We start from the raw sequence: 12,952 nt of genomic DNA on the forward strand, positions 1-12,952 counted from the left end.
GCATTGGAGAGCCTCGGATCTCCCTTGAGAATGGGAGATTATCATCATCATCATCAATCTCGTAAGATCGACACGGCCTTTCGGAGTCCCCATCATCTTGCATGTTCTGGGGAGATGGAGGTGCTCTTCCTCAGCTACCCCAATCAACTAAGTTTCTTCTCTCCTTCCTATTTCTAGGTGGAAGGGGCGCTTGTTCTTGCTATTTCCCGTGTCGAACTGATCTTTCCACTAGGCGGACCCTATTACTAGGGTCCCGCCCTATCCGGTCAAAGACATTGAATGACCTTTGTGCTTCATATTCTAGTGGGAAGTTGTCCCCTAATTGCGGTTCTGCTGGCTAGCTCCCTTGCACATAGGATGTGACTTTCGTATCCACGTCTCTCTCGAGGGGGGGGGTTCTCTGTGCTGGTTCATATGGTCTCGGGAACGAGACGCGGGGACTTCACGAGCTGGGTAAGATTCTTAGGGCATTTGGGCACCCTGGTGACCTTGGGCTCGCACGAAGAATTCATGCATTGCCATATTCTAAGCTGCGATCTCTCTCATGCCCACAACTATTTGGGTCATTCCTTCAGTGAACATGGCCGTTCTTTCACCTTGGCGACGTCGGTGATGGGGTCTTTGGTGAGTGACATTGTTTCGGAGCACCTCTTCTTCAGAGGCATCCATCCTGGGGTTTGCATCCTCATTGCTGGAACTCATCTTATCTACTCCTTTTTCAAGGGTGATGAGGATCTGGGTTGTAATTCGACTTTGTTCTTTTTCAAGAATGTCCCATTTTCAGGGTAAGTCAAGGGTTTTCCAGTGGATAATGTAGAACTTTGGATGGGAAGTAGTTTCCACAGACGGCGCCAATCTGTTGACCTCGCGAATTGGACCTTCCACGTGGCCAACTGATAGCTGCTCCACGTAATCCTCCCTGCACACAGTCAACGCACGGTCAGATGCACACGGCTGGAACCAGCGATGGTGGCGGCGACCGTATACACTTCGACGATCAAGTTAGCTTCTGATAATCGAAACAGTGCCAATGTTATGCAAAAAGGGTGGGGAGGAGAATATATATTTACTTGTTATGGAGTGCTAAGTTGTAAGAGTTTCATTATCTTTGTCTCTTATCAAACCTTGGGTATTTATAGTTGAGAAGAGCAGTTAGATGTGGGACACGTGTATGCATCTGACGGTGTGAGGCATCTGTTCATAGGCGTCAATCAGCCGCGTCTATAGAGTGGGCGGGTAATAACTTCTCTCGAGTTGAGTTGACATAAAGTTGATACGTCACATCAACTAGGCCCATGGAAACGTCAAATCAATTAAACGTTGGGGGCAGAAAGGATCTTGACATTCTGAAATTGGCAGCGGATCCTCTAACAAAAATCCTCGGAGTGCATTGCACTTCGACGTCAGAGGCAAGAACGCTTTGGTTGGTTTAGTAGAATTGTTTGTGCCTCGCAGCGCGTTAGCAGCTCACCAACATTAGTGGTGGAGTCACTTCGAAACCACTTCGAATGGGTGTTGGACACCTCGTATGACGTAGCGATAGACTTTTCGAAGTGATTCAAATAGGAGCGTAACAGTAATAATTATTAGGATTGTAGGGATATAATTGTCATTCACTAATAAATATATTATTTACAACAAAATAGATAGTTTATTGGAACTTATTTTTAAAAATTGTCTTTTTAAAATAGAGAATATTTTTGTATTTAGAGCAATGTTTTGAAAATCTAACCGGCTCGATGGAAAAATCGCAAATCGGTCCGACGACCAGTTCGATTGTAGTCTTATAATCGAAAATATAGAAATCATAAAAAAAATCTGGAAAATGACCAATTCAACCGATTTCCGGTTAACCGGATACAGTTTTGTCAAGTTTTGTGATTTTTGGCTCATTTAATTTTTGTGATTAAATGGTTATTAAAAATTAATTAACAAATGTTAAAAATTTAAAATATTAATAACTTAATATTAATTTTTTAAAAAGTATATAGCTATATAGTAATTAATTTTTTTAAAATAATACATATCTATATAACATTTTATTTAACTAATTAACTAAATTTTCGGGCCGATATTAGTTTAACTTCAATTGGACTTTGACCCTCTTATCTTTTTCGGGACAATGTTTTGAAAATCTCATGGGTCTAAAAATGAGGCTTGGGGTTAATAATAATTTATTTATGTTATTAAAAATGTAAATGCCTTGGAAAATGTGAACATCGTTAAACTAAAGGGCGTTGCTACAAATATCGGGCCAATAGGGGACGTCACATCTCTGTTTGGAACTTTGGATAGAGCTTGCCCAAGAGGAAAAACTCTTAAACTAATCTTAATTAATTGTTACGTCATGTAAGCTTAGTTGTCAGTAATAATAGAGCGAGGAGGTCAGGTGAAAATCCAAAGGCGGAAGAAAAAAAAAAGTTGAACCCCAATCTTAAAGGTTCCTCACCGCCCCTGTCATGAAGTATCGTGAGGGAGGTAAATCGTAAGTTATGCCTCCAAGAGTACAGAGTGGAAGACTGCTTGTACACTTGCACTTATCCAATAGCCAAATCCATATTTCAAGATTCGAATCCTTGACGCGGCAGTTTCAAGCAAAGCTGGAGTTGTTCCAATTGGGGAAAAAAATAAATTATTTTTGCAAGATTCTTGATTAATTTATACAACAAAAGTATTGAATGTAGCTTAAGAGTCCATTAGTTTATTAATATAAAAAATAAACGTCATAAATTAACATAATCATTTTTGTCATATAAGTCGATAATTCTATTAATTTCTAAAGGAATTTTGGAGAGCAAAATCCATTCTTTATTTTAAGAAGTTAAGATAGTTAATTTTTTGGTACTTATTTTTAATAATTGATTCTCTAAAATAAAGAGTATCTTGTATTTAAATAATCTCTTGAAATTGGCAAATTCAGCGTTGTTGGTCTAAAAATGAGACTAGGGGTCATTATTATATATATTTTATTAAAATTGTAAAATTCCTTGGAAAATGTGAAGATCGTGGTTTATTTTAATTAATCTTAATTAATTGTTACGGTACGTAACCTAAGTTGTCAGCAATGATGCAGGGATGGGGTTGGGTGAAAATCCAAACTAGAGATGGAAAAAAATAAATAAATAAATAAAATAAAAAAAGAAGGTTGAACCCCAACCTTGAAAGTTCCCATCGCCCCGTCTTTGGAGTATCGTGAGGGAGGTAAATCTCAGGATGTGCCCCAGCAGGTTAGAGAACAAGAGCTTGTTCGTACACTGGTGCCCACAAAGAAACCAATTCCATATTTCAGGAATCGAACCCTCATACTACGACTGTTAGTAAGGTGGAAATTACCTCGCTCTTATCTTTTGCACCACTGAAATATGCCCCGGGAGGCAGAGATGAAAGAAGAGTAGATGGTTGGTTGCTCCACTTTGGGGGGAAAATCAATTACTTTTTGCAATATTCTTGATTAATTTATACAAAAAAAGATTATGTAGCTTAAAGAGTCCATTAATTTATTGATTTCGAAAACCAAATTTCATAAATAACACAATCATTTTTGTCACAAAAGTCGATAAATCCATTACTTTCTAAAAGAATGATAAAAGTAAATAAACTACTGTTTCGAAACAAAAATTAATTTCAACTCTTAAAATGAAAAGACAATATTATTAGTTGCAAATGGAGATGGAGATGGAGATGGAATTGGGAATCTCTTCTTGTCCTCCACTCTTGTCCATTTGCAAATTTTTGATGGGCAAAGTCGAGAAGGCGACGAGACTAAATATCATTATTGAAGAGGTGGGACCAGGACAAAGAAAAAGTATTCGAAGGGCCGGCCAAGTCCATGATTCATTAATGTTATTTTGGATTCAAAATACATTTTTACCAAACAATGAGGCCACGAGGGCTCAATTGGGTAGCGTAACTTTTTAGGAGTTTAGTTTTTTATTTATTTCCTTAGGTAGTGTAACTTTTTAGGAGTCTAATTTTATATTTATTTCGTTCACAGATGCTAGTCAATTATGGACTTTAGACGACATTGCAATAAAGTACCACCTTTTATTAGAAAATAAAAATGAAGAAGTTCAACTCAATTATTGTAAGTCCGACGAGCGAGTTCTAGATATTCTTAAGAACATCATCGCATCAGCTAAATTTCAACATCTAAGAGTTGCATTGAAATTTCAAGAAAAACACACTATAATTAATATGCATTTAAAATTGAATAATCCAATGGTTGTAAAAGTAGACAAATATATGGCTGAGAGCCTGACAATAAGTTTTGAACAGTGTAACAGTATATGACTTATAAAGTTCAAGAATTTATCCTTTTCTTTCTGTATTTAACCTTTTATCCTTTAAGATTGTTGATGCACTTTTTCTTTACATTAAAGATAGTATCATTGTAGATTATTACTTTCCGAAAATACATTTTGAAAGCTACCTCCAACGAGAAATTCTATGCTCAATTCCTTGTTCTTTATTAGAAATTTTATTTTGTATCAAATTGTGACTTTACCATGTGTTTTGAAATGTTAAGAATGTGGGCAGCGTCTAATCTTTTGTTTTGAGTAAATAAAGGCAAGTGAAACGTGAGGCATCAGGAAAATAAATAAATAAATAAAAATAAATTCTTGAATTAACACAAAAAAGTCTCTACGAATCAGAATGAACTAAACGGTTCGATTGTTGCTGAATGATTACGAAAGGTCAAGACCATAACTGAGATTTTCGAGGCTGAAACGAACTTTAGAAATTGGGCCTCAAGTCGTAGCCTGCATTCAAATTTTTTCATTCATAAGAGTTTTTGGGAACTAAATTTGTTAACTTAAAACTCAACAATAAAACTACAAACAAAATGTAATATTCAAAAAATTTACATTATAATCAAATAAACTTGCAGATTTAGAGGTAAAAATGCTTCAACAGCAATACCCAATTTTGGAAGAGCACTGCACTAATGTCAAAATCCAAACACAGCTGATGTTTAAAAGTTATAACTACTGCATTGGGTGAGACACGATAAATTTTGAATGTACCTGCTGAAATGGTTGGAGAAGTTCTCCAAAATTCCTGCACACTTGAGAATTCGATTACAAATTCAACATTTTGCTGGTACTATGTAAATTGACAGAACAAAGAAAACATGTTCAAGATGTAACACAAATTCTGACCTGTTCAAAATACAGAACCTTTGAACCATCTACCATCTTTGCTGCCTCAAGAAAAAAGATATAAGTAAGAACATAAATTCAACAAGTTCTAAACCAAAATGATTAAGAACGAGATGGGAATCCTTAACACTCTTAGTTCACATTCACAAAGTATTCGTCTATTAGACAAGCAACATTTCAAAAGAAGTCATGCTGCACTTAGCGGCACGAAACTGAAGCCTCATAATTGCAACAGGAAATTATTAGGGCCAATATGAACTGATTTTTCAAAAATTAAAAGGGTCCATAAGTCCATGCTGCCATACATTGCGTCAATAAATTTCAAATAATCGAGCTTTAAAATTAACTGAAATACTCAATTGGGCCCCAATTGAGTTTTGGATTGAGGCGACAATCTCGCCTGCCTCGCCTTAGGAAGTCACTAAACTTATCGAATTAACTTCTCATTGATGTATTGTTTCATCGAGATTCAATCCAAATCACGATGGTATTTTCTTGTTCCTGTCCAGCTCTGCAAAAGGTAGCATGTGATTTTTAGCAACTTGAAAGGAATTACAAAAGTCTGACTTAGAGTTATTTGCCACTTGCATATTACAACTCCTCAGGAAGAAGGACGCCTGAGTCAGTTATGCTAGGTATTGGTGTCCTTTTTGTAGTCTATGATGACATTTACACTAAGAAGAGAACTTTAATTAGAAGACAAAGACTCAACCATTGAGGGGGTGCTCAGTTAGAGGAGACCTTGATCAAGGATGCCCTGAAGAAGTTCTTCGAACATAGATCCTTCACCAAGAAAAATGTTGAATTCCACCAAGATGTGTCAATTAAAGGACTGTTGATTTGGTAGTAAAAATTCCAGTATTTAAAATGCTTAGTCTCATAAAATTGCCAACCATGACTTGCCCATTGCCTCGATAAGGAACAAATGGCTCAAGTTGGAAAAATATGGAGTTAGGTGATGGGAAGTCCCTGAATCCATGTACCACGCTTCATGTTGGACAGCTAGGAGTTGCCATTTCTGCTATTGCCATAATAGTCTGTATTGGATAGATACCTTCATGTTGTTGCCATTGTGGTGGTGGTGTGAAGATAGCATTTACCATCATAGCGTCCATTGGATGATTTACTTGAGGCTAGTAATTCAAGTGAGTCCTATGGTGGCACACAAAGGCAGTATGTCCCATTGTACCACATATTTGACATTTTGGCTTAATTCAGCACTCATATTCCACTTCAGTTGTCTAAGTGGTTTTACAAAGAATTCCAGCTTGAGTTTGAGAAAAATTTAATCTATATTGTAGCGACGAACTATTGAGACCTAGATTGAAACTAAAAAGGTTTGCCTGGATAGATATTTAGAAAAGAATTTGTTGTCCGTGCGATTCTTCCAGGAACACCAGCTTGAATTTGAGGAAAATTTGGTCTAAATTGTGGCATTGGACTATTTGGCTTGTTGATGGTTTGACTTTGGTATTAAGATCAAGTGTGAAAACTGAAAGGACCAGTTGGATTAAAATTTGGAATGTATTTCTGGTTCAGTGTTTAATAGTTTTGTTTCCTGATAATCAGCCAAACAGACTTGAGCAAAATGGTTGCTCTACAGAATTTTGTCTCGGAAGTTTAAAATCATAGCTCATAACCAAGCTAATTATTTCATCAATACTCAGTTGATCAGTTCTATAGTTAATAGATGTAACAAGAGCACTGATCCCTAAAACAGATACAAAATCTGATCCCTATTTTAGACGGGCTCTGCTGTGGGCCTGTGGCTGCAAGTTTATGGGTAAGATCTTTCAAAATGGTAGCATATTCATCAGCGGAGAGATTACCCTTTTTTATGCTCTGAATTTCTTCCTTGAACTCGAGAAACCTAGATTTTATACATCATCAAGTATCCAACAATTTGGCTCCATCTTCCTTTCACTGAAAGAGGCATAAACAACTCCTGTGTATACATGGGATTTATTCCTTATTTTGTTGCAGCAAATCTAGAACTTCTGGAGGACAAGGCCATGTACCATCAATAAAATTCTTTCTCCCGTTTGCTATTATTACATATAATAGTTGGTTTTCCAAAGGAGGTAATTCGTTGAGTCCAACTTCACTGTGAGAGTTTGGCTGAGTGGGTAATGATTGATGAATGATGAACAAGCTCTACGCCTCTACCTGATGCCATGGTAGATTTATTTGGAAAACTGAATAGGGAAAGGAACTTGAAGTCTCGAATATGAAGGATCGAGTATTATGTGGATGATAATTAATATAGGGGTTTGCGGTGTTTATGTTTGCAGTGGTGGTAAGCCTCGAGTAGGAAATGGGTTTATTAGAGGCGGGTTTCTCGTTTATAGCAGTGGACTGAGCAACGATTTCTTCTTGGTTCTTCATTACATCAAAGGGAGAACTGTTTTACTTGTTGGAGCCGATATGGCTCCGAAACCATAAAGATGTTCTGATATGGAGATAGGAAAGTAAAAGATGCAGAAGAGCTTGGAGGAGGAGAATACCATACACAACGTTTTTAGACAAAATACAAAAGAATTACGATCTATGTATTTACACACGTTTATAGCAAGAAATAACATGACTTAAAACAAATAACTACTCATCCATCAGTCTAACAAGGTAACCATAAAAAATCATTGGATGATGTACAAAACTGTCAGATTCACCTGCCTTGTGAATTAATATCAAGCTCCAAGATCTTCCAAGTTGAATATTTCTTCCTCTACTTCCAACACAGCCCAGTGCAAGGAGCAGCTGTCAGTACAAATCATTAGACGGATATACATATGGTACACAATCTAGTGCTCCACAATGGATTAACATTTACCAATATCCTAAAAATTAGGAATAGAATGGAAAATAAAGCTTTTAGGAAGTGGATAATTTAGTTATTCAGTAAATGCTCCATATTTGTCGTCATATAAATGAGGGACACTGTAAGATCCACAGGATGACTATGAAGCTAAACTGGATCTTGGAAGTGAATAATGAATTCAAGAAGCTACAAACACATCTTAAGTACAGTGCAATCAGTGGTCAAATTTGTGGACAAAACTCAATAGAATAACACAAATCTCCTGTTTTCATAATAGGAAGAGAGCTAAACAACCAACCCATTTTTGTTGAAAACAGAATTGCATGAACAAAAATGCTTTACAAAGTCCACAATTATAATTATAGGAGATCATCTTTAGGCAATACTGTGCCAAGTGATCAAGTGCATCAAAATATGGCTTCAGAAGAATGTCATTTTTTGTAGAGTCCAATCGATCTCAAAAATTTGAAATCTTTCAATATTCTAGGTGAAATCTGATAGGACCCTGAAGTTGCTGAGTAATTTCCTGTGGATTAGCTGCTGTTGCCGCTCTATTGGAAGCCCTGGGAATCTGTTATCCAGGAATTATTAGCCCAGATCAATCACTGGGAGTTTACTAGAAGATAGCAGAAATGAAATGTGGTGAAATATGTATTGTTTATTGATTGACAAAAAGCTTAACACACTGTAAATGAAACGATGACATTGAATTAAATGAAAGAATTCTCAGGGTATTCGAAAGGCCTCATCTCTCTACTAGATTCTTCACAATCTTTTTCTCTTTTCCCCTTCCCTATTATTTCCCCCATCAATTCATAGGCAATCCTTTACTATACCTTATTACACTTTTGACCCTCTACCAAACTATGTGAACCTTCTGGAATACAGATGACCCGATTGTAGCTATGGGATTGAGGGTCTATCACAATCAAATAGTTAGAGAAGAGTATGAAAGGTGAAACATTCTAAGCATGAGACTGTTATGTGATATAAAAGGCTAGAAGCATACCAAAAGGAAGAATCAGCCGTTTGAAGCATTGCTACATAAAAAGTATTATCACTTTTCTTTTAGAGCAACCAATAATATACGAGAAGTCAATGTGGAGAAATTGCAGAACATGAAAACAAGTTCATGATTATTAGGGAAACTATTGGATAAGTAAATAAAATAGCAAACAAATATCAACGAGTACATTCATACTCCAAAACCGCTAAATAATAAATATGCACAAAAAGGCAAGGACGAAGCATACAATATTGTGGAAAGAAATATATTGATTCACTTTGTTGCACCACAAGCGTGATGATTTATTTCATGACCGAGTCTAGTTCTACAAATTAATCAATGCTATTAAAAATTATAAATACTAGGAACTGGAAACAATATATTCTAATATCAATTATCTATGACCGTGACCAACAACAATGAACTACACTCAGAAACCTTCTTTGATGCAAGACAAATAAGGTCAAAAAGTTCTAACATTTCAGATGACCATCTACTTCTTGGTACTTCTAATGAAGATTGCTAATTATATTCTGGATAATTGAACGAAAATATGTAGAAATATTTTCAGAAAGGAACACGCATATTCACAATCATAGTGTCACTTTTATTCCAATCAGAGAAACCAGGAACTCAACCAGGAAACAAAAACAATTTTTCTACAAGACACTATGATCGAACATTAATCACACAATAAAAAGGCAATAATTAATTTGAAACATGACAAGCACAAATCCCATGCAGGGAAAAGGCCGACCCGGCAAGATAGAAAGCATTATAAGTCTAGACCTCAACAATTTCAAAACCTCTCTCAATTGACAGCTTGACAGCATCCAAAACCTGTTGTGTCTTCCTGCTAAGGGTTGGCCACTTAATCTCAGGTTTGGAACCATCAAATTTAATGCTTCCAACCAGTCTAGAAAACTCCTTCACCATTAGGGCTTCTTGAGGGAGGTCTGTCATCACATGGTGCTCACTCGGCTTAGGCTCCCACCCAGTCACAAGCTCGGTGAATCCTGATTTCACAGAGACCGAAAATGATGCCTTTTTCTCTTCAAATGGAATAATGAAGTCATGTAGATGCAATGTGCCATTTGTTCCAACAACGGTTACGTCCATTGCCAAGTTGGCCAAGAAAGAGCAGTGGAAAGTGGCTACTTTCCCATCTTCCCAATACAAAGATGCGCTGCATGCTAGAATAACTCCTGCCTTGTTGAAAACAGGGTTACGCAATGCAAGTACTGTTTTCGGCAGCTCGAAATCGGAAGCCCACAAAATTGATCGGATGCAATACCACCCGGCATCACCAAGAGCACCGAGAGCATCAAGATCCGGCTTCACACGAATGTCATTCTCCAGAAAATCTTGTTTAGCTGCAAATGTGAAGCAGCTATTTATCTGCAGAATTGACAAGAGATTTATTTTCATTTACATGCATTAATGTAGAAGACTGAATCAACTTTAAAGTATCAGAGTAAATGATAGAGCCATTTATTAAGCAAGTTACAACCTCTAAAAAACTTAATACAATATATATTAATGTCATCACTATCATTTCCCCAATCTGAATTATATTTCCAACAATCATTTTTAATATGACAAACATTACTTTTATCTTAATTAAGGGGAAAAAAAAAAAAAAAACATGGGACGTGCGAAGATCATAAGAAAACATTATCCATTTCGGAAATTTGTACCGATAACGTACTGTTTATCCAATAAAACAAACAAAAAGTATTTGCACAAGATAACACATTTATGTTTGATAGGGATAAATTTTTCATGGAAAATGGAATTTGAACTACATTTTTCAACTTTAAGGTATTTGATAGGTTTATTTTTTTAGAAACGTTGTTCGTACAGCATCTAGATGCTGTAAATTTTTACCACCCTATCACAAATGTGGGGCCGGGATTATTTTAATCGCGGACCATTTTAATCGCGGACCCCACCCCCTATATGTGAGAGGGCTGTCAACAAAGTTATATAGTGTGCTGTACGTGTAGCATTTTTCTTATTTTTTTCATGGAATTCAAGTTCTTGCTTTTCTTGAATTTTGGAATTTTCTTGGTTTTTAGGGAAAAGTGAGAATTGGTTTTCCGGTTATTGTATATATATATATTTTTTTTTATTTTTTTTTTCGTTTTTTTATTTTGGCAAAGTTAACAAATTCTAAAAATTATTGTAAAAAATTATTTTCCTTTAATTGACAATTTTTATGTAAAATAAAATCAAACGAATACCATAAAATAGATTATTTTCTTGATTTTTTTATTTTTTGACAATGAAAACAAATTTTATCCTCAATATCAGTAAATTCTATCATTTTAATTGACAATTTTCATATAAAACAAAGCCAAACAAAAACTAAAAAACATTTTTTTTAATATTTTTCACGTGAAAAATTATACTGATTAAACACAATAATTTATAATTGTCAGAAAAATAATTTTTAAACAATTTAATTCCTTCAATTCAATTCCATCTTTACAATAAGACGAATTCTTACATAAAACAACCAACAGATTTTAAACTTACTGATTTGAGTTCACCAAAAAGTTCCGAATTGGAGAGGAACTCTTTCATTGCAGCAGTCCTGGGATTATGCATCCACATGGTAGAATCCATAAACTGTACCCCACTGGATTCGACCGCCTCAAGAATCACATCCAGTTCCTTCACGTTCAGCGCCACGGGCTTCTCCAAAAGCAAATGCTTCTTCTTCTGGGCAGCCAGGACCGCCCATTTCACGTGCAGGCTGGTGGGCAGAGGCATATAGACAGCATCCACATCTGGGTCATCCAAAACTGCTTCATACGATCCATACACCTTAGCAGATTCCGGGAAACCATTTTCCTTGGCGAATTTGACAGCTTTTTCCAAAGATCGGCTGCCGACGGCGTAAAGATTGGAATTTGGAGAGAGGATTATTGCCCGAGAGACTTTTCGTGCTATGTCAGCACAACCCAGTATGCCGAATTTGATTGGCTGCTCCGCCATTATCTTCGGGATTCACAGTATGTGTGCGTGGTTGGAGGGGGAATAGGTGAGGAGCACGGGTGGGAAGTTTCAGCCTCTGCCTCCGGCCGGCATATAATAGAGATAAATTTCATTGGAGTCTTCAATCTTTGTTAAGTGTGACATTGAAGGTCCTCAACCTATCGAAATAGGCATTAAGATCCCTCTTATTTCAGAACTGCGCAAACAGGGTTCCCACCATCGAAACCGCCCGTTTGAACATTAGGAAGCAGCTTTTTTTTTTTTTCTTTATCCTTTATTTATATTCTTTAGTTTTAATTAATAAGGTATAACAATCCTTAATACACAATTTCAATTTTTAACTATCAAATAGATAATTTTTGTTAGGTAGGTAGTGCACTGTGCACAAATGATAGGTTAATAACTCATATTTAAAAAGGAAAAATTGCAATAGAGGTTCCAAACCTTTCATTTTATTGTAAAATAAAATTTAACCTTTTATTTTTACAGCTACAATCCCAAATCGTTAATTTTCATTGCAACGGTAGTCCATTTAACAGATTATATCTACTTATCCGTCAATCAAGCCTTATATAAAATGTTTGACTCAAATTAACAATTAAATAAGAGGTAAAATTGTCAATTTACATTTTTACCCTTCTATTTTTGGACCTGTAAATTCCCCTATTTCTATCTCTAAAAATACCCCATTAAGAAATGTTAAATCATTTTCCATTTCACTAAACCATGAAACACAAATTGGGTCTTCTAAATTAAAAACTCCATTATAAGAAATGCAAGAAGATTATTCAGATGAAAAAATTAACCCACAAAAGACGTATACCCTATTATTATCCCAGGTTTTTTTTCTTCCCTATTCTCTCTTTGTATCTCGCTAATTTTTACCAATTCATATACAAATTTTTATATATTCCGACACAATTTTACAGAGGATGGCAAGAGGCAATGCTTCATAACCCCCCCCCCCCT

At 35.9% G+C, this 12,952-nt stretch overlaps 1 protein-coding gene across 1 annotated transcript; it reads right to left on the reverse strand.

Moving 5' to 3' along the window:
* Window positions 1–9,567: 9,567 nt before the first annotated feature.
* On the reverse strand, window positions 9,568–12,062 carry LOC111391056 (uncharacterized oxidoreductase At4g09670-like). The gene is made up of 2 exons (XM_023016197.1): window positions 11,522–12,062; window positions 9,568–10,381 (listed from the first exon to the last, which is right to left on the reverse strand). Exons 1-2 carry the CDS (start codon window positions 11,981–11,983, stop codon window positions 9,767–9,769), a joined length of 1,077 nt encoding a protein of 358 aa, XP_022871965.1. The 5' UTR covers window positions 11,984–12,062; the 3' UTR covers window positions 9,568–9,766.
* Window positions 12,063–12,952: the final 890 nt, after the last annotated feature.

Source organism: Olea europaea, unplaced genomic scaffold (assembly GCF_002742605.1).
Source record: "Olea europaea var. sylvestris unplaced genomic scaffold, O_europaea_v1 scaffold747, whole genome shotgun sequence".
Taxonomy (NCBI): domain Eukaryota; kingdom Viridiplantae; phylum Streptophyta; class Magnoliopsida; order Lamiales; family Oleaceae; genus Olea; species Olea europaea.

Bases quoted from the DNA above. Each gene is read 5' to 3' on its own strand.
- LOC111391056 (XM_023016197.1), bottom strand. From the start codon at position 11,983: ATGGCGGAGCAGCCAATCAAATTCGGCATACTGGGTTGTGCTGACATA. The intron at 10,382-11,521 runs GTAAGTTTAAAA...TCAATTCTGCAG, and splicing joins TTTTTGGTGAACTCAAATCA to ATAAATAGCTGCTTCACATT.